This window comes from Pteropus medius, unplaced genomic scaffold (assembly GCF_902729225.1).
Source record: "Pteropus medius unplaced genomic scaffold, Ma_sr-lr_union100, whole genome shotgun sequence".
Lineage (NCBI taxonomy): Eukaryota > Metazoa > Chordata > Mammalia > Chiroptera > Pteropodidae > Pteropus > Pteropus medius.
Window position 1 is genome coordinate 3,395,429 of NW_024346065.1, and position 21,508 is coordinate 3,416,936.

General features: G+C 45.2%; 1 protein-coding gene across 3 annotated transcripts in view; it reads right to left on the reverse strand.

Moving 5' to 3' along the window:
- Positions 1 to 15,430: 15,430 nt before the first annotated feature.
- DCAF5 (DDB1 and CUL4 associated factor 5) overlaps positions 15,431 to 21,508 on the reverse strand; it is a 90,234-nt gene continuing 84,156 nt past the window's right edge. For all 3 annotated transcript variants that reach the window (XM_039875343.1, XM_039875342.1, XM_039875344.1), the window contains exon 9: positions 15,431 to 20,083. In XM_039875343.1, coding sequence (XP_039731277.1) covers positions 18,317 to 20,083 — 1,767 coding nt within the window. In that variant the 3' untranslated portion in view covers positions 15,431 to 18,316. The remainder of the gene's footprint in view (positions 20,084 to 21,508) is intronic.

The following is a 21,508-nucleotide window of genomic DNA, read 5'->3' on the forward strand; positions in this document are numbered from 1 at the left end:
ATTCAGGCAATAAAAATGCACCTAGAAATGACAGAAGTTTTTCAGTCAGAAATAGACCAATACATATATAGTCAGTCCACTTTTTTACAAAAATGTTAAAGTTATTTAATGGAGAAACAATAATATTTTCAACAAATGGTGCTGGAACAACTTGATACACATATGAAAACAACTAATTTTGACCTATACCTCACACCATATACAAAAATTAACTCAGAAAAGACTCTCAGGGCTTCTGGTCAAGATGCCTTCTCTTTCGACCACATCAAAATTACAACTAAACTACAGAACTGTCATTGAGAATCTCCTGAAGTCTAGCCAAACAGTCCTATAACTAAGAATATACAGAAGAATCCACCTAGAGACTGATAGGAGGGGTGGAGATAAGGAATGGCTGGTTCCACGCTCATGTGTGGTTGTTAAAAATCGGGAGGGCTATCTTGGCTGCGAAGATTCTTCTTGAGGAGTGAGGGGTTCCAGACCCATATCCAACTATCTCCACCCAACCACCTCTACAAATGACACACCTAAAGGGCAGTGTCAGCAAGAGAAGTCCCATAACTTCTGGCTGTGAGAACCAGCAGAGATTATGACTGAGTGAGGTGGAGGGTGGCTGGAGTCCCAAGCTTTCCTCTTAAAGGGCCCACACACAGACTTACTCACAAACAGACTCACTCATCCGAGCTCCAGATCTGGGTACCCGCTTGAAAGGCACCAGGGACATATGGGGAGGAACCGAATTGTCTGGCTTCAGGGCGAGGGCTAGAGGGGAAGCTTTCTCCCAGATAGAAGTGCTGGCAGAAGCCATTGTTCTTTGAGCCCTCTTACCACTCTGAGTCTCCATCAACCTAGCTAACACTGTTTGCCCTACCCCGGTGATTCTGAGACTCTGCCCTACCCAAATTTCATGCCCACCCAAGCCTCTTTCAGTGGCTTTTCCATACAAATGGCCTGTCTTGGCTCATGCTGTAGACTTTCCTAAATTCTCTCAAAGGCTCACAAACCCCAAACAAAGAGCATCTGGCCTCGGCTTGCCCATACCTCTTGGTAAGTAGCCCCAAGCCTGGCACTAGCAACAATCAGCCTCAGTTCACAGCTTAGTGGCAACTATCTGCAAATTACTTTGTAACTCACACCAGGTGGCCCCAGGTAGGGCACAGGTAGCAGCTGACTTTGGTCTGCGCCAGAGCCCCTCTCAAGAGGCACCAGAACCAACACACCTGATGGCCAGCTTCAGACCACACCAGATTACCACCAAACCACCTCCACAAATGACACCGAAAAGGCAGACTCAGCAGGCACCAGAGCCCCGCTAAAGCACATCCTATTTTATAGGGTTAGAACTTGTACAACAGCTTCTCCAATATAGTCACAACCAGTCCTCACAACCAATCAGCCTAAGGGTCATTGATGAGCCAGCAGCAGTCAAGGCTCAACTACAACAGGAGGGCACACACAAGACACACAAGGAACACACCTGGAGTACCTGGCTCAGGCGACCATAGAGACTGTACTACTGGGCCCTACAGGACACCTAGTATATGAGGCCACTCTATTAAGACCAGGAGACATAGCAGCTCTGAAGCAAACACAGGGAAGCAGCCAAAATGAGGAGACAAAGAAACATGTTCCAAATGAGAGATCAGGACAAAACTACAGAAAAAGAACTAAACATAATGGAGATAAGCAATCTACCAGATGCAGAGTTTAAAACACTGTTTATAAGGATGCTCAATGATCTGTGAGAATTTCAACAAAGAGACAGAAAACATAAACATGGAGATAAAAAACATAAAAAAGAACCAGTCAGAAATGAAGAATACAATAACTGAAATAAAGGATACATTAGAGGGAATCAACAGTAGATTAGATGAAGCAGAGTATCAAATCAGTGATTTGGAAGAGAAGGTAGCAAAGAACACCAGTCAGAGCAGCAAAAAGAAAAAGAATTAAAAAATGAGGATAGTTTAAGGGGCCTCTGGGACAACATCAACTGTACCAACATTCATACCACAGGGGTACCAGTAGGAGAAGAGAGAGAGAGTGAGTGAGCAAGAAATTGTAAACCCATTTGAAAAAACAATGACAAAAAACTTTCCTAATCTGAAGGAAATAGACATACAAGCCCAGGAAGTGCATAGAGTCCCAAACAAGAAGAACCCAAAGAGGCCCAAACCAAGACACACCATAATCAAAATGCCAAAGATTAAAGGCAAAGAGAGGATCTTAAAAGCAGCAGAAGAAAAGCAGTTAGTTACTACCTACAAGGGGGCTCTCATAACTCTGTCAGCTGATTTCTCAATAGAAACTTTGCAGGCCAGAAGAGATTGGCACAAAATATTCAAATTGATGAAAAAGCAAGGACCTACAACCAAGATTACTCTACCCAGCAAAGCTATCATTTAGAACTGAAGGACAGATAAAGAGCTTCTCAGACAAGAAAAAGCTAAAGGAATTCATCACCACCAAACCAGAATTATAAGAAATAACTTCTGGCTGTAAAATATTAAAGGGACTTCCTTAAGAAGAAAAAAAAGATTAATAATATGAATAATAAAATGGTAATAACTACATATCTATTGACAATTACTTTAAATATCAATGGATTAAATGCTCCAATCAAAAGACATAAGATGGCTGAATGGATAAGAAAACAAGACCCTTACTTATGCTGCCTATGAGAGATTCACTGCAGATCAAAAGACATACACAGACTGAAAGTAAAGAGATGGAAAAAGATATTTTATGAAAATGGAAACAAACATGCAAACAAAAAGCTAGAGCAGCAATGCTTATACCAGACAAAATAGATTTTAAAACAAAGGCTATAACAAGAGACAAAGGACCCAGCAATTCCACTTCTGGGTATTGATCCAAAGAAACCCCAAACATTAACTCGAAAAGGCATATACATCCAGATGTTCATTGCAGCATATGTAAATAGCCAAGATATGAAAGCAGCCTAAGTGTCCATTAAGAGATGAATGGATAAAGAAGAAATGGCACATATATACAATGGAATATTACTCAGCTATGAAAAAGGATGCAATCTTGCCATCTGCAACAACATGGATGGACCTAGAGGGTATTATGCTAAATGAAATAAATCATTCAGAGAAAGAAAGATACCATATGATTTCACTTATGTGTGGAATCTAAAAAAACAAAATAATAAATAAACAAAACAGAAACAAACTCATAGATACAGAGAACATTTTGATGGTTGCCAGATGGGAGGGAGGTTGGGAGGATGGATGAAAAAGGGGGATTAAAAATTACAAATTGATAGTTGCAAAACAGTCATGTTGATGTAAAGTATAGATAGCATAGGGAATATAGTCAATAATATTGTAATAACTATGTATGGTGTCAGGTGGGTACTAGGTTTATCAGCGTGATCACTTCATAAGTTATATAAATATCTAATCATTATGTTGTACACCTGAAACTAATATATTGTATGTCAACTATAACTGAAAAATAAAAAAATAATTTTTTAAAAGTTAACTCAAAATGAATCATGGAAATACAATTGATTTTTGTATATTGACTTTGTATCATATAACCTTGCTAAACTCCCTTGTTAGTTTTGTCTAAGGAGATGGGCAGTCAGACAAAGGGAAGTGGGGTGGGGGTCATATGTGGGGCTGGCTCAATTAGATCAGGCGGCAGGGAAGCCCTCCTTGGAGAAATGACATTTGAATACATTTGAAAGAGGCAGAGGAGCAAGCTGGGGAGAGCCAGGCATGGAGCTCTCTGAGAGGGGGCGTTGGTATCTCCCGGGGCTGCCCAGAATCTGCACTCTACTCACAACGATAGTGGAAGCAAAAGCAGGAGGCTGATCTCAGGTCTGTCCCTTGAAAACAGCCTGAGTGAAGGGGCTTTTTGGCGGGGGCAGGGCGGGGGCAGTGATGAGAGAGAATGCAGGCTGTAACTTTGGCATCCAGACCGATTCTGGTAGCAGGCCGACTGCCTGGGGAAACAGGTGCCTATTGTCTGGGTGAAGGGTGAATGGAAAGTCAATTATTACTTCTCTGGGTGACACTGACACCAGCACCCTAGCTGGAGGCCTGGTAGCCTCTCTGATGTCTACTGAAACAGAGCATGTTTCACAGCATTATACTTTATATGTTCGTTAACTTATTTGTTTTCTGTCTACGTCCATGAGGACAGGGACTCTTGAAGAAAAGCAGGTACCCCCAGTTTCCATGTGATAAGCAATCTGGCAAAGTCCTCTTACATCCTCTCAATCCCATGAGCACCTTGGGATTCCAGGAAAGGAAGTCAAAGTGGAAGGCCAGAGGGCCAGGCACAGAGGTGGCTCACGCTCTGGGGAAACACATGAGCAGGAGGTGATTCATAATTCTCATCTCACACAGTGAAATGGAGAGGAGGTTACATATCCTTTACTTCATTTAATTCTCACAAATGCCTTATATGGTAGATTATACTATTGCCATCTCTCAGATGAGGAAGCCCCAGCTCAGAGTTTAGATAACTAATATTCATGGCCACACAGCTAATAGGTGGCAAAGTTACTTCTCTCCCAGTGTCTTTCCACCCTGCTATACACTCCCTCCAGGATGCTTGGCAGGCTGAGCATTAGAATGGGGTTCATGGCCATTGGTAGTTGTTATGGAAATGGGGTGGGATGGTGAAGGAGTGTTTCAAGTGGCTATGGGCTCCTGTTAGACACCAGGAGCCCTTCAATGGGAAAGGAGACTTAGGTCAGATCCTGCTTCACACTCAGATAGCCACCTTGCTCTAGAAACACTGCTACTCAGAAGATTATAGAAGAGCTGACCAAAGGCTCCAGGCCCAAAGGCAAGTCCATTCAAGTGGAGAGAGACTCCTGTGACAAGGGGATCACTAACCAAGGGCCTAGCTTGGAGCACTGTGAACTCACAAGGGGGACAGCACACCTAGTGAGTCTTCAGATGTAAAGCACCTGGTGACACACAGTAGGTACTCAATCTCAGGTTACTATTATTATAATAAAGACTTAATGTCCTTATGCAGAAATTGAATTGGAAGTTGGATTTCCTTCTGAGCTGAGACCTGGAGAGCTCTCCAGGGCCAAGGCTGTGGGAACCAGATAAAATTCTTCCCTAATGGGGGTTCTGTGGAAGCTCAGCAAGTAGTTCTATCAAATTAGCAGGCCCAACAGACACAAGGGAGTGAATTTCTTCCTGAGCTTGGGCCCTGCCATTTCTCGTCCCTTGAAAATCAGATTAAGAGGAGGGCAGGGCCAGGGAGGAAACTGGACTAACACAATTACCAGCCCCGGCTTGTCCTTCTCGGCTTGGGGATAGGACAGGGAGGAGGGGAAGGCAGAGGGGAGTCGGAAGTTCTCTCAGGAAGCTATGAATCCAAGAAAGTAGATCAGATGAGCCCATCCCTGTCTCCACCATCCCATCCTGGGATTAGTTGTCTCATCTCCGTGTTGTTCCCACGGAGCATCAATAACAGAAGTCTCTGTCCTCCCTTGGAGATCAGTGTGGTAATTCCTTTTATAGCTATGATGCCATACAGCCTTGGCTTGAATCTCCTTAGTGATGGGTTTTTGTTACCTATTAAGGCCTCATATTCCATTATTGATTCAATAGCAGCCAGCTGTAACCAAGACCACTGATATCTGATCTTAGATTTGCCCCTAACTAGATGTAGAAACTTGGGAGGTCTTTGGCCCCAATTTCCTCGTCTTAAATGAGATTGGTGACCCCGTGGTGGACACTGTGCTCGTGCTCTCAGTGTCCTTCCACCCTCTCCTGTTGTGAGGCAAATTGTATTTTTCTAAGTGGACTCTAATTTACCAAAATGCATCAGCCCAACGCCCTGACTCTTTCCATCATGACTCAGGAGTCATCATGGGATTTGCCCTGGCCATGGTGGTCCATGCAGAGCCACCCCTTGGGACTTTCCTTCGGTGACTGCAGGAAGCTGCTCTAGCCCTATCCCCAAGTGGGAACAAGACAGCATGTTGCTCTGATGATGATGGGGGAAGCTAGCCTGAGACAAAGCAGACACACGTGGAGGCAGAGCCATGAGAATTGCAGTGAGAGAGACAGAGCCCTGATAAATCGTAAGGCCACCCTACCACAGAATTTCTCAGTTATGTCGGGAGCCTATAAATCACCATCGTGGTTTGTGCAGTTTGAGCTGCATTTTCTGTCACTTGCCAGTACTAATCTCCAAAAGAGCAGAGACTTTTTTTAGGCTTAAAAGTGCTGAAATTCCTGATAGGACATCGGCTTCTTTGTCATTTCCATTCAAGGAATATAGTCCTATCACTGAATATACCTGCTGTTTCCATAGGAAGGGAGATTGAGAATCTGCTGGAGGCGTCCCCTCATCTCCCACCTCGGTCAGCAAGCTAGGAAGGATAGGAATCTTTCTAGGCCACACAGCAGAAACCCATCCACAGAAAATGATGTAGGGGAGGAAAAGCAGGAGAGGAAGTGCCTATAACTCAGCTGAGTTACTGAGCTACTGCGTTCCCTTTTTCTGCTGCTGCCAGTTTAAGTTAGGTTTCTATTGCTTGCACCCAAGATATCTGACTGAAAACCATTCCATCCACCTGTTACCCAGCAGTCCACACTGTGTCTGGCACATAATAGATTCTCAATTAAGATTATGACTTTACTTCCCATGACCTGGACTCTTCTACCAGTTTTGCCAAATTCAAGATTGTGTTAGTATTTTTAGTTGTCTCTTTGGAGGAGCATGTTAAGTTTTGGAGGAGGCAGATGCAGCAAACAGGTACCAAGTACTTTCTATGTGTTAGGTACAGGGCTAGGTGTTCCCACGTAAATCACTTCATTTACTATCCCAAACTGCTCTCGTTAATTTTATGCCCACTTCCCAGAGAGAGAAACTGAGACTCAGAGAAGTAGCATTTTAAAGTCACACAGGTAATACTGGCAAAACCAAGAAGGAAAGACACGTCTTCTTAGAGTCACACCGTTGAGTGATGATAAACTCATGGTTAGTTAACAGAACGCGAAAGGCCCTGAATGTCCCTTCCAACTTCCATTGTGAGAAAACCCTCCGTGGCAGTCCGGCAGGGAGCCACTTCAGGCACTGGAGGAAGTGATCTGCATGTAATCCATCGGCCCTGCCCTGGAGTCAGCTGAGTCAGTTCCTGGGAGCCTTTGGCCAGTGCTGGGTTGTCAAGCAGGAAGGGCCAGAGACAAGTGCAAGGGCAATGGCCCATGGGCAGGGTTAAGGTAGGTGACCCTCACTCAGTTCCCATATGAAACCAGAAGCACAAAGCGGAAGGACCAGAGGACAACCACATGGGTATATACTCCCCCTTATTTCTTTTTCAACGTTTTTATTGAGATATAAGTTATATACCATAGAACTCACCCATTTAAAGTGTACAACGAAGGTTTTTAGTATATTTACTGAGTTGTGCAACCATTACTACAATCTAAGTTTAGAACACTTTCATCAACCCTAAAAGAATCCCTATACCCATTAGCAGTCACTTCACACTTAGCCCCAACCTCCCCTCCCTTCAACCCTAGGCGACATTAATCTTTCTGTTTCTTTGGATTTGCCTATTTTAGATGTTTTGTATAAATAGAATCACACAATATGTGGTCCTTTGTGACTGGCTTCTTTCACTTAGCATAATGTTTTCAAAGGTCATTTGTGTGGTATCATGAATCAGGACTTCATTCCTGCTTATGACCAAATAATACCCCATTGTATGGATATACCACATTTTATTTATTTATCCATTTATCCAGTTGATGGACATTTGAGTCATTTCCACTTCTTGGGTATTATGAATAATGCTGACATGAATATTCGTGTACAGATTTTTGCATGGTCCCCTCTTCTCTGGCTTTATTTATGGATTCATTTCCGTTCTCCACTCTCCTTCCCACACAGGTAAACAGTTGCAGTGTATGTAATGCGTAGCTTTTGTTTTATGTGTTTATGATAAATGTGTATTCCTCTTGTGTACCTGCATTTTTAATGTACATACATGGTATTGTGTTAGAGTTATTATTCTGTTTTACTTTCTTCACTCAGCATTGTTTCTATATCCATTTATGTGGCCCCCAGGGGGTGGACTGCTACCACGGTTTGAATGGGGTATGAATACTTTATTGTCCCCACTTCCCTGGCACCACCCACGAACCCAGAGTGGACATTCTGGTACTGGTTCCCTTCAGACCTGGGACAGAATGTCTAGAGTGTGTGTCCAGGAGTAGATTGCTGGGACATAGAATGTGCACATACTTACTTTAAGTGGTGCCGGATTGTGAGCGGTCTCTTGATAGCAGTCAACAAGACTGGAGACACACAGAGACAGATTGTTGTTTCATCCATTTTTCCCATGCAGAAATAATAGCCAGAACGCACTCTCCATGAAGATTTGCAAAGCTTCAGGTCACCAGTAATGAGATGCACTGTGCCCACTGAAGCACAGAGATAGATGTATCTTTTTGTTTCATGTTTTATATCACTTTGCTAAGTTTCTAGAACACTGACTCCATCTAAACATTCTAATCTCATAAAATGAGGTGGTTCTTTATCCCTGGTGGATTAAAATTTTGAAGGAAAATTTCCCAAAACTATGTTCTTGGGGTATAAAGAACTGTGACCCTATAAAGACCGTCTTTGTGTTTTGTAACCAAAGAGGAGATAGATGCTGGGAAGGAACTGGCTCCTAAAACCCTCCCCAGTACTCAAGAGCACCAAAGAGCGGGCGGACAGGGAGGATTTAAATGATCATCTGCGAACTTTTATTTCTGATTTGGAGTGACCTCCTAGAGAGAGATTAAAATTCTTATGGGTAGTGGAACCTGATAAATTTCTTCCCTGGGGCAAGTTCCTACATTCGGGGCCATTGATCGTCTTGGCAAAGCTCAGGGTTAACATATCACTACAGGTCTACTGAAGAGGAGTGGTTTCATCTTAAAGGACTCACTCCGAGGTCACCCTACAATCCCACACCTAAGGGTGCCTCTTTTTACACAACAGACGGGTGCCATCGGAAGTCTTTTGCAAAAAATCCATTTGTATGTAATGTGAATCCCTTTGTCCTCATTTTGGTTTCTCCTGTTTGGATTTCTCATAATTAGCTTTTCTTGAAGTAAAGGCCATACTCCTGCTGGATAGATCGAAGCTTTGTCCGGACAGTCCCAGTAAATCACTGGAAGGGCCTGACAGGCAGCTGGGAAGGGACACAGTGGTCGTTAGTGCCAAGTGCTCCCTCTACTCATTGCCCCACCAGCTTCTGGTTTTCAAATTCTAGCTCTGTGGAGCAGCTTCTACGGCTGACTTTATGGCAAGTACTTAGGATAAAAAGAGAACCCAGCATTTCACAACACTGAGCTTCATTTCCAGTACTGCCCTCTCCTAATTGCTGAGAGGGAATAGAAGGAGATGATATCTTTGGAGAAGTCAGCAGGACTCCCTACCTCCATTTGTCCTCAAGATTTTGCTTAATATCAGCATCATGGACATGGGGCCAGTGGTCACAGGTCATGGGAGCTGAAAAAAAAAAAAACGATTATGATGACAATAATAGCAGCTATCTTACCCAGTGCCTATGGCCTGCTAGACATTGTGCTGGTGATTTATATATATTTTCACTCATCTACTCGGTAACATTGCAAGGTAAGCCTCCTCTCAATTTTGTGTATGAAGAAATTCAGGTTCCAGAGCCTGTCCCAAGTCACAAAGCAGAGATTTACCTAAGGTCTCTCCGGCTTTACCCGCCACATTCTTCCTACTACCCTAGGCTCCCCTAGACCCCCACTTTCTGCCCCACCAAGGGCCTCATCTCTCCCTGACTCACTCACTACTTCTGCTATTCTAGGGTGCCAGGCTCTGACTCAGAGCATGTGGGAAGGAGGTTCCCTGGCACCAGGAGGGACGTGAAGCTCAGGAAGCAGTTTAGAGTTGGAATAAGCATGTTAATTCCTCTCTGCTGGGACAGAGGGGAAGCAGCATCAGGAGAGAAATGCCCAGAAGCGGGTAGGAAGGGGCGAAGGAGGGTCTGGTCACGAGAAGGCAGGGATGGTGCAGAAGCTGCTTCTCGGTCTCACCCTCTGATCCCACTGCCCCACACTGAGCAGGGCCTACAGTGTGTCTGTCCTCAGGGAAGACTGAACAGCAGAAGCAGCCTGGGAAACTGGGCAGCAGAACTTCTCTTGGGCCATGAAGTCACGATGAGGACTGAAAGGAAGAAAGTCCTTGTGACTGTGGGCTCAGCAGGTATCACGGATGTGTGTGAGGCTCAGGTTTTCCCTCCACCCCTGACTTTGCGACAACCTGGGCTCCAGAGTCTGGCTGGTGGTGGGGCTCGTGGGCCAGTCAGAAGAGAGGAGAGGGAAGAAGACGGGAGAGCCCACAGTGCACTGGGGATGGGATGTGGAGGGAGAATAAGGAACCACGGGGCTCAGATGCCTCCCTTTTTAGACTGGGAGCTTCACTTAATGGAACTTGCAGGACTGTGATATACGGTTGAGCAGACTGTGCCTCCCATACTCTGGGAGATTCCATTCAACTAGACCACAGTGTAAATGGCAAGTTAGGCACAGGCTGAAGTATAGGAGTAGTCCTGCCATTGGGTGCTTAGAAATCATCCTAGAGAGGCCTCCCATTATTCTAGGTTTTGAAGGTGGGAACCCTGGAGCTTGAGCACCATCCAGGAATTAAAGAGGTCATTATCTGTCATGAGGTCAGCTGTTCCTGGCCAGAGATCTCCTTCCTGGCTGTCAAGGTGTTGACCCTGGCCCCATAGGCACCCAGGGCTGAAGTGGCAAAGTCCTTGATCTATCACTGCATCAACATCACAAAAGCCAATCATAATGCAAAACAAATTCTAAATGATCTCATTGGACACAATAGCCGATCCTCTTGAATGAAGACATAGCTTGGCCTCTCAGGCCTGCTGTTCCAACGATCTCAGTCTATCTCGAAGATTTGACTTCTTCCCGAAGGAGACCCGAGAGGCTTGCTTGCCGTTGGTCCTTTGCCTTTTCAGGCTCCGTCTTTCTCCTGGCTCCTCGTTGGCCCTGTTGTCCAGTGTACCATCAGAATCAGCCCAGCCGACCCTCTTCTTCCCTCCCTTTCGAGTGGAACCCAAGAACTCCCTTTCCCCTGAATTCTTCATTTCACACATGTTAACCTGAGGATTGAAGAGGTAAAAACAATGTAGATGTTTAGCAAGCAGGGGGTCTAAACCCCATCCCTCAGGGATACCTCAAATATGCCTGCAAGTCTTATGAGGAAGTGAGGTTGCCAACTGCATTTCGAATCAAGGGATGAGAGGAAGGAAGTCAGTGGGCCAGAGGTAGCTGCTGACTGGACTCAACTGGCCTCTTGAGTACCCTGATGCAGTAGGAGCCCTAGCCTGGGACATCCTCATGGGTCTCTCCACTGGACAAGCTGGGGAAGGTACAGGGTTTGGACTCTGGCCTGGGCAGGGCAAACTTGCCTTTGTGCCAGCTCTCATCCCTACAGTCAGCCAGACCTGGAATCTCTTGGGCTCAACCCCAGGAGGTAGAACAGCTGGTGGAGGCAGTCTCCACCAGCTGTTCTACCTCCTGGGGTTGAGCCCAAGGCTGTCACACTGGCGCTGACCAGCGTTCCCCAGTGAGGCTAAACTTGGCAGCTCCTGCCCATGAATTCCAACCCAGATAGCTGCTTGAGGAACAAAGTGCTGGGAGTTTCCTTTGGACAGGGAAGTTTAAAACTGATAATGGTAAAGGGATCTGAGCTGTAAGCTGCTTCTCACAGCTAGTTTAGGAAAAAGGCCTTACCAGGACCCACAACTGAGATCGTCGTGATCTCAGTTGTGGGTCCTGGTAAGTGATATGAATCAGTCTTCTTGGGCCTGCAACTCGGTGGATTCCATTTAAAATTTGTTCCTTCCTGGTCTGGTCCTTGGGTGCTTACGCCTTGAAAGGTCTTCTTCCATTCTCGAGCCCCTGCATTCCTAAAACCTAGCAACTTCAGCTCCCATCCCTAGGTCCTTTCTTTACTTCCAATTTCCCGTGTTGCTTGCTCCTCTTTGAAAGTCACCCTAGGAAACATCAGGATGGCTGAGTAGTGCAGGGACAAGTTACATGTTAGTCTGCAAGTAGGACCCTTGAGTTGATTTTCTGAGGGTGAGGGTGGTCCAAGCTCAGCCAATCTGTTTTCCTTTGTACAAGGCTTTTTCCTCCTCACAGGCCATTTCAATCCCTTGCTACTACTGCATATTGTAAGCAGAAACGTCTGCTGGCATCAGGCTGGAAGATCAAGGTAAGCACCTCCCTCCAGAGAACCACATATAGGAAAGGCAAGATGTGAGGAGAGCACTAGCCTTAGCAGCCAGACCAAGCCACTGTCTGGCTTTGGGATCTCAATCTCTGAAATGAGGGGGCTGAACTAGATGATGTAGTTAACCACCCCCACTTTCTTCAGTATAAAGTCAAAAATGCTAATTTAAGCCCAATTCTTCTATGACCTCCCAGTCTCCCCGACCCTTGCTCTGGCTTCTCTCTGGCAGATGTTTCATTTGAAAAGCTTGTTCTCCTAAGTATAATTCCATTGCCTCTTTTCCATCAGCAATTCAAAACCTTCCTCTCTCATATTTCTCTGCCTGCCCTCTCTCTCCAAGTGCCACGAATGTGCTCTTGAATCTATATTCCAGATCCGTTCTGAGAATTTAGTGGGCTGGGATTGAACTCTGACCTTTTGCCCTTGGCCTAGTCTGACTTTTCTTGGCATTGATTATTTTTTAATGATTTAGCTTCTTCTTGAATCAGATGTTAAGAAATATTTAACACACATATATACACACACAAGACAATCCTGCATGGAAAACTGTTCAAAACTTTTCTTTGGCACAAACACAGCATTTCCATGGCTTGCCACTCTCTTGATTCTTTAGGGCTGGTCCAGTGCCAGACTGGGGAATTTCAGCTTGAAAGGCCAGAGAGAAGTTCGTTGTCCCAGCTCCAGAGGTCTGGGCCATTTCCAGTACTATCGTGTTAAGACTACAGTTTAAGGAAACCCACCACTCCTCCCCTACCTGCTGCAGATTTGCTGCTATAAGCAAGGATCTGTGAGGTCTGTCAGTCAGACATGACGTTGAGCTCCCAGCTCTCAAACAGAGTCTTTTTGGGTAGTTGGCTCAAGTTGGAGGTGGTATCCAAGGACCCAAACTCAACTTTAGTCCAGTCCACTATAACAGGGATAATTTATTCTTTTCCTGGTTTCGAAGTTTGTTAATAAACAGTAAATTCTTTCTGAAGGACTTACTTTCTATATTCTTTGGCAGACTCCACCAAAAAAAAACCTTCTATGAGGTGTGCATATTGCTATTGGAAGAGAGGATATTATACTGAAGCAAGCACTGGTGCTTTCAATAAATCAAGCACTGATCGAAGGTGTCTATATACTCATTTAATTCTCTAACAATAGGCCAAGACAGGTACTTGTCCCCGTTTTACAGATGAGCTTGCCAAATATCTTTGCTCACCGACTGGTGCTGGTTGGCACTACAGAGATGTCTCAGGAATGAGAGCTCATCTTGACAGCTCATGGACTAAAAAAATCAGGTGTTAGAGTTGAGAGGACCTCCATATTTCCAAGAGTCTGAGTAATTTGCCCAAGGCTCATGCAGCTACTCCATTGAAGAACCACTATAGAATTCACTTCTTGTGCTAGTGCAATGCTATTTCCATCCCACTCATAGATCTCACAGGAAGAAGAGAAAAGAACAGAAGTTAGCCTTAACAATTTAAGGTAGGGTCTTGGAGAGACTAGAAATGTTAAAAAACATTGACTCCAAGATACGAAGAGAAAATAAACAAGGTGGTAGGTTTGGACCCCACATAGTTACTGAGTCAAGCAGGGAGAGATCTCTCTATGACAGCCTATGTGTCACCACTGACCACACACTCACTTGTTTCAGGTACATGTTTAAGTGTGCTGATGTTCAGAGCATTTTATGATCATTACTTCATGGAATTCATGCATTCTAGAAAAAGAATTCCCAAGCTAATCCTGCATTTTTATTGATGTCCATTATTATAAATTTAGGATTGTACTTGATGACCGACTGTTAGAGGCCAGTCCATGGCACATTCAGTGCTAGGCTACTGAGAACGTGCCTAGGCTACTGAACGGATCTGGAAAGCTGTTGAACTACCTAGCATTTTATTTCTTTCACTGCAGTCTTCCTAATCCCCTTCCCTCCAAACACCTCCCCTCCCAGTTTCCCTAGACCACGAGAATGTCTTTCATGCCTAAGGATCCTGGGTCGGCACCCAGAAACTTTAGTGTTTTATTGCCTTTCTCCAGCCTTGATGGGAATACTAACAAAGCCAGATAGATGGAGACTTGTAAGCTAGCATTCTATACGTCAGCTGGAATATTTCATTAGCTCATGGTTTTGGGTTCCAAAAAGAAGTCATTTCCCAACTTCAGTAATTTGAAATGCTAGATATCCCATTTCCTTACAGTGTGACTGTCTTGTAGATAAGACGGGGTCCTGTGCAGGACCGTTATGCACAGCTCCAGTACTCTGTTGAGTGAAGGAAATTGAGCAACTCCTTCTGCTTGTCCCTGGCCCCAGTGAAGTTTATCTTTGTCGCCAGGCCTCCAATCTGAGAAGCATCTTACCAGTTTTGCACTAACAGTAAAATGCAATTGGGACGTGGATGGCTCAGATTTTCTTTTCACATACTTTTCTTGTTTTATGTGGGAAGCACTGTTCTTTAAAGAAATTCAAAATTACTTCCAAGCTACCTGAATTCATGGAACGAAATACCATGAGAGAACTACGCACCTTGCCCAAAGCCATTATCCTGCTGCTGTGGGCAAGTCTGGACTCACCGAGCTTTACTTAACTTTAGTGTTTCAGACCTGGCACAGTGCCTTGCTCAGGTCAGGACAGTCTTTTGGAAGGTTTATTTTCCTCACAAGAGTCTTGGTTGGCAGGTATTTTTCTGTTAACTGAAGGAGGCAGGTTTACAGGTAAGGCTTTTTTCTTTTCAGAAAAAAAGTTTGCATTGCATGCCTGAGATGGGGCAGGAAAAGGAATCTGATAATATTTGGAAACATGAGAAAACATCATTTCTTTGGGGGCTGTTTGTAATATCACTCCACTGCATAACTCCCTCAGCTCCAACTAATAAAAGGATCAATTCCAGGACGTCACTATCCTGAGTCCATCTAAGCCTGGTGTAAAAAGACCAAGAAGATACTTCCCTCTACCCTACATTTTGCTGTCCATATGTGACCTTTGTCCCAACCAACAACCACTGGCATGGATATGGAGTATCACAGTTTTTCTTCCAGTCTTTGGTGTAGCTTTGAAACAAGTTTCCATCTAGGCAAGAACTAAAACAGGAATGAAATGGAGGAGGGGTGTCTAAGCAACCAAGTCTTCCCTGGAAGAGAAGAGGAAGCCGTGAGAAGTGAATAATAGGTTTATTTGCATATACACAGGAGAAGAGTCAGCGCTGCTGGGAGAGAGGTGGGCTTCTGAGGAGGTAAGGCTTCAGCAAAGGAAGGCACCTTGACAAACAAGGGACTCCAGGCTTAGTAAACCAAGCCCAGTAACAACCTTTGTTTGCCCCAAGCCAGTTAACTGCCCTTGTAACTCATTTATTTGCTGTCCTAGACACAGGAATCACTTACAAAACCAGGTGGAAAATAAAAGTGGAGAAAAACGGTTTTACATATCTGGACCAGCCACTTAAAGTTTTATGTATAGGATGCAGAAAAAAAACATAAGAGGCACTTTCAAATAGCTCTTAATCTAATCAGTGCCATCTGTCTTGCTAATAAAAATACCTATTATGGAAGAATCTGAGGATTAAATGTGCCTCCAAAGTTGGAGCCTCAATTCTACAAGAGTTTAGGTAAAGGGACCCTGAAATAGTTCCAGGTTTCCAGAACATGATCACAGACAGGAGAGTTCTGGAAATGAGAGTGCAGTAGCTACAGAGACAAGCATTTCTCAGCCTGCTCCTGTGGGGCCTATCTCCTGGCTAGCTGAAACTGGGGTGCTGGGAAGTCTCTCCCAAGAATAGGCATCCTTAGTTAAAAAGAATCTTTTTTGGATATTGAAGTTGAACCGGAATAAACTCTGACTTCTCTTTTGAGTTCCCAAATGAGATTAAGGCTTTTAACATGTAAAGACCAAGTTCTGCATTTGGGAATAACTAACTACCAAGTGGCTAGTTCCCAAGGGAACTTTGCTTCTTTATTCTCCAGGAAGATATGTGGATTGCCTTTAGAGAAGTCAGAAGAGGCTCCCTACTGATTAAATGAAACAAAAAGATTGGGTATGCTGACTAGGAAGGGGAAGAGAAACACACACTGAGTGATTGTACCTTTTTTGTATATAAAGGATTAAAAAATTCCAATTTAATAAATTTTGGAAAAGCAAATGTAAAATGACTTGGGCTTATAAAACCAGAATTTACAATTATCTGTGAATAGTCAAAGACAAATGATAGAACCATTTTGATTACAAATCCGAAGTAATTCTAATGGTTACAGAATCACTTTCCCACTGCCCCCGTGAGATTACAGGTGTTAAATTGTAAGCATCCCCACTGTTACTCACACTCCTTCATCTCCTCCTAAGACAGTGTTTTCACACCCGTCACATCACACATACCAGGCACATCTTTCCGTTCACAAAGCTTAGCAAGATGATATCTCCTTCTGGCTTAGATCAACAACCTTCTTTTTAAATAACCCCCTTCTCCCAGTGCCTAAATCCATCCAAATCTTCATATTCCATAGGTTGTTTCCCTTGGTCCCAGTTCCAGTAGGACAAAGTCCTCCTCTAAAAGGATCAGTGAGGCCACGCCAGTCCCACATTGGCTCCTCTCTACACCAATGCTGGCTGGGCTCCTAGTTGTCTAGCACCTTTGTGGTCAAGAAAGTTATAGTGTTCTCTCTCTTCCTCGTTTCTTGCCAGTATTCTCCTCCTGCCTTTTCATGACATCTATACCAATAAGATATCTGGTTATTCCTAGGTCTTCCTCCTATCTTGCACAACCCTTCCTTGATAACCAAGCGACTGTAACCACGGTTGCAATGCTGAAAATCTCTTGGTCTTTTCCCCTCTCGATATTTATCTATCTCAATAAAATGGAGTCTCTTCCAGGAGCCAGGAGTCTTAAACTGGTGACTCCTCTCTCTATACCATCTGCCTCCTAACAGACCTATTCAATAAGAATCTGTTACTTTGAAATGAAAGATCTAGTTCTGCAAGATCTAGTCAGACCACCACAACCTGTCAATTGCGAGCCTGTGGGAAGATGCCAGGCCCACCGATTCTTGCCAATCATTTTGGGTTGAATTAAATTAACACAGTATCACACTCTGCTCTTTCCTACACTTCTTAACACACCTACAACATCCACTTTAGTAGTTTGAGCACAAAGCTCTTTAGAGCTGTCTTTTCCCCTTTCAATATGCCATCACATGGGGCCAGGGAAGCGCCTGCAGGCCTTCTGAGTGCTTCTTAGGAACTAACTAAGCACCTAACTGGTTAAAGTGTTACCCACAGTTAGTTATATTTTATGGCCTCCATATAGTACGCGTTGTAGCATCGCTCATTTGCAATCAGTGAAATTTATCAAAGATCTCTTGTTCTCTTGAATCTGACCTTAAGTGCTAACCTCTCATTAGCATTAAAAATGCTCCACTTTTAGTAAGTCTACATTAGATGCTCAAGGCAGAAGTGCTACTGAGAGAAAACATGGAAGATTTCTTTAAGAAAGGAACCATGCTTTCCTTTCCAGCACAGCCAATGGGCTAAGGCCTATTTCCCTTCTCCTCCCCAGCCTTTCAGCATAAATCCTCTACTTGCTGGCAGCACAACCTGATTTAGCAGGCACCGTTAAGACCAGAACACCAATGGCATGTAAACAAGGTGAGATGGCAAAAATACAGATCCATAGATCCTTTCTGATAGAGAACTTAAAGAAAAGTCTGAGACAATGAGCTCACACGTGCCAGTGCACACACACGAGAACAAGTCAAACGTCTCAACAAGGGTTTACTTTAACAGAATCTGCACAGGTACACTATGCTCAAGTTTTACTAGAAAGGATCACTTGGATTTTCCCCCCTTTCTTAGCACAGCACAAGCCAATGGCCAGCTAAACATCAGACCCATTGTTGAATATAAGGGAGCAGCATCAGACACAAAATTTCAGGCCCTGGTTTTATGTGCCTTTAATACTTTTTTTTTTCCTTTCCTCTGTGTTCACTAAATAGGATTAAATTTTTTTTTGTAAAGCTCCTTTTGTAGCTTTTTGTCTTCCCTTTGTATTTATCATGTTTTTAATTTCTTCTCTGAGGAGGAATTCTCTGAATCTGTATCTTCCAATTCGACTCGATGCCTTTTGAGGCAACAATGGCCATGAACAGCCCTGCTGTTGTCTGTGCCTGGGGTGTCAGTGGGGTCCTCTCTCATTCCAGCACTGGGGGTCTCACAGGCCATTTCAGACCCACAACAATCTTTATGTAGGAGTGTCCCTGTCAGGGACAAGCTATGGTCAGTGTCCGAATGTCCTGGGGAAGGGCAGGTCATTGCCTCCAGCTCCTCAAAGTTCTGTCCATTGTTGTGGGGGTGAGGTGGGCGGGGGTGTAAGCGTCCATTGTTGTGGTTGGCACAGATGGTTTCCAGGCTCCTCTCTTCAATGTCATCAGACTGGGTCCTGGGACAGTTGCCAGACTCACTACTGAGAGTGGAGCCAGATGCCTTGGGGACAGGAGGAGAGGGTGGCTCCTCTGCCCGGCTGCTCAGGGCCTTGCTCAGGGCCTTTCCATTGAGCTTCTTGGTTTCAAAAGAGTGTTCTACAGAGCCACCATTGTTAGTGTCCTGAGAGGTGTCTTCTGGTGCCTCTGCCCAAGAGTGGCTGCTGTGCTCATGGCCTGGGCCATTGCTGGGATTTCTGGAAGAAGTCCCTTCTTTAAAAGCATCCTTGCTGTGGCCTTCAGGGGGCAGGTCCTGGTTCCTCTGGGCCATGGTGGTGTTTAGATAGGCTTCCTTACTGGAAGAAGGGGCTGGGTTGTCCTTGTGGCTGGTTCCCTCTCTCCCTTCATCTGCCTCCCCAGACACCAGGGAGCTCTCTCCATCTTTGTTATTTGAGTAGGAGATATAGGAGTAGCGCAGCCACTTGTAAGCTTTATAAATCTTTCGCTCAACTGACTCTATGTCAGACGTTGGTGAAGCCCGGCTTGGTTGAATCTCCAGAGCGGAAGTGCTCCGCTCAGGGGAGGAGGTGGGGGAGGAGGAGAGGTCGTCCACTTTGATCTGCGGATAATCGTAGTTGTCTTCTCCAATGTAGGTGTTGGTCGGCTTGGGCGGGGCGCCGGGCCTCTCCTCTCGTGGTGCCTTATGTCGCCGCCGCATGGCGTTCCGCTGCCGGGTGGACGCTCGGCGCTCATTCAGCTCCTCTTCGTCCTCGGAGCTACTGGAGCTGCTAGAGCTACTGGACTCATCTTCAGGGCTGGGAGACCGTGGCCGGGGGAAGAGATCCGTGTCCAGTTCAACCTCACAGGCGTTTTCTTCAGAATCGGACTCGTTGGAAAGGGCCAGGAGTCGTTTGTCCTGGTAGCGCCGCAGAGCTGACAGGCGCTGCTGGCGGGAGGCCGCGTCCTCACAGGTGGGCGGTGGCGGAGTCGCCGCCACAGTGTTTGTGGCGGTGACCCGCAGGGGCCCCAGGTGAAAGGCGCTGTCGGCAGACTCGTCCACTGTGGGCGGAGGGGAGCGGGGCAGCGAGGCGGACGACTCGGAGTCGGTATAGCCCGAGCGCTCGCTGACCCCTGCGTGCAGCTGGAGAATGGTGCTCTCGCTCAGGTCACTGTCTGAGTCAGAGCTCCAGCCCTCGATCTCGCGGCGCACTAGGGAGTCGAAGAAGGCCATCATCCTGGGGTCTTCCTGCACAGACTGGTTGGCGTAGTCATGCGATAGGCCACTCCCACTGTTCAGCACAAGGCTGATGTACTCTTCGTGGGTGTAGAGGCAGCGGGAGTCATCTTCAATCCGCCCGTCTAGGTCTCCGGTACATCCTGGCTGCTTGTACGGGCTCCAGATCTGCACAAAAGGTGAAAACAAGACCACCGAGGGCTGATTGGAAAGTATTCTAAAGCTGGTGGCTATAAAAAAACAACAAGACAGAACTCCCCCAGACCTCCCCCATTATTTAGCCAGAACTTGCCAACAAACTTTAAAGATACATTCTTTATCAGACTGGATTATGTGGGGCACACATGAAAACAGGCTTCTAGAGTCAGATGTGGAGGGAAAAAAACATACACTAGGGCACAGAATTAGGCAGGATTAGTCCTGTCTCTAGGCCCAGGACAATCACACATCATGTCCTCCAAATCCTCCTCCCCCTTAACTTCCTCTATTAATAATATGGAAATTATAATAACCCCTTTCATAATCTCAGAGGATAGAAGAGAACTTAAATATTGGCCAATATGTTCAAAATTCTCAGAAGACTGAAGCTGTGCACAGAGAGGCATCACTTTGCTGAAGTGAAAACAGACCCAGCAGTCAGTCCTCTGCGACAGCTAATATTTCAGCCTGTAACTCTACTTCTCGACTGCAACATTTCTATTTTTAACTAATGGGAATTGCTTACTGGAGCTTGATGAGAATAGCCAACTGCCTACATTGCAGTTCCCTCTTGGACATGCAGGCATCAGTTACCCAGGAAACTGGGTTCTCTTAACCAGGGAGCTGCTGCCTTGCTACCCAACTTTTCTGCCACTTCAGGATTAGGAAGGACACCCTTGCCTCAAGAATGCAGCCTCATCCCTTAACAGTCCTCCACTCCATTGTCAGAGACATGGGCTCATAGCAAAAAGGTAGCTGAACTAGGATTCAAACCCAGGTCTATTTGAAGGCAAAGGCCCAACTTTGCCTTCAACAAATTGAATAAGTTATGTAAAAATCAAGTTCAAGGTAATTAAGCTGTCACTGCAAGTGAGAACACCTGACTGCCAGACTGGTCCACAGAGCAGCACAAAGAAGCCTGGTTATATCAGCCGGTAGCCATGGCAACTTAGATGAAATTCCAGGTGATTTTCTTGCCTGACAGGCTGGTGTCTATCTTTAGATGGCACCCAACCCAGGAAACAGTGGCTCCTCATTCCCTATCCTGTATCAAGATGATGGCTTCTGCAAAGCTATCCAAAGACAAATTTGCTTCCCTGTGAGGGTTCTTAACTGAAGCCTGTTTCCTGTGTGCTTTACTTGAACTCCTGGTGGTAGCACCTTTTTGGAGGATCCCCAGTTCAAGAGGGGCTGAAGAAACATTCTAGGTTAGCTCTCCTCTGACCAATTCTCAACTTGGATTCATTTCTTCTTCAACTCTGTTCCCTGCCCACAACTCTTCGAGTATTGTCCCCTCTCCAGTTTTTTAATCTCACCCAGGGGAGTTTTAAGGCAGTGGTTCTCAGACTTTGGAGTGCACAAGAATCACCTGAAGAATAATTACAGTGTTGATTC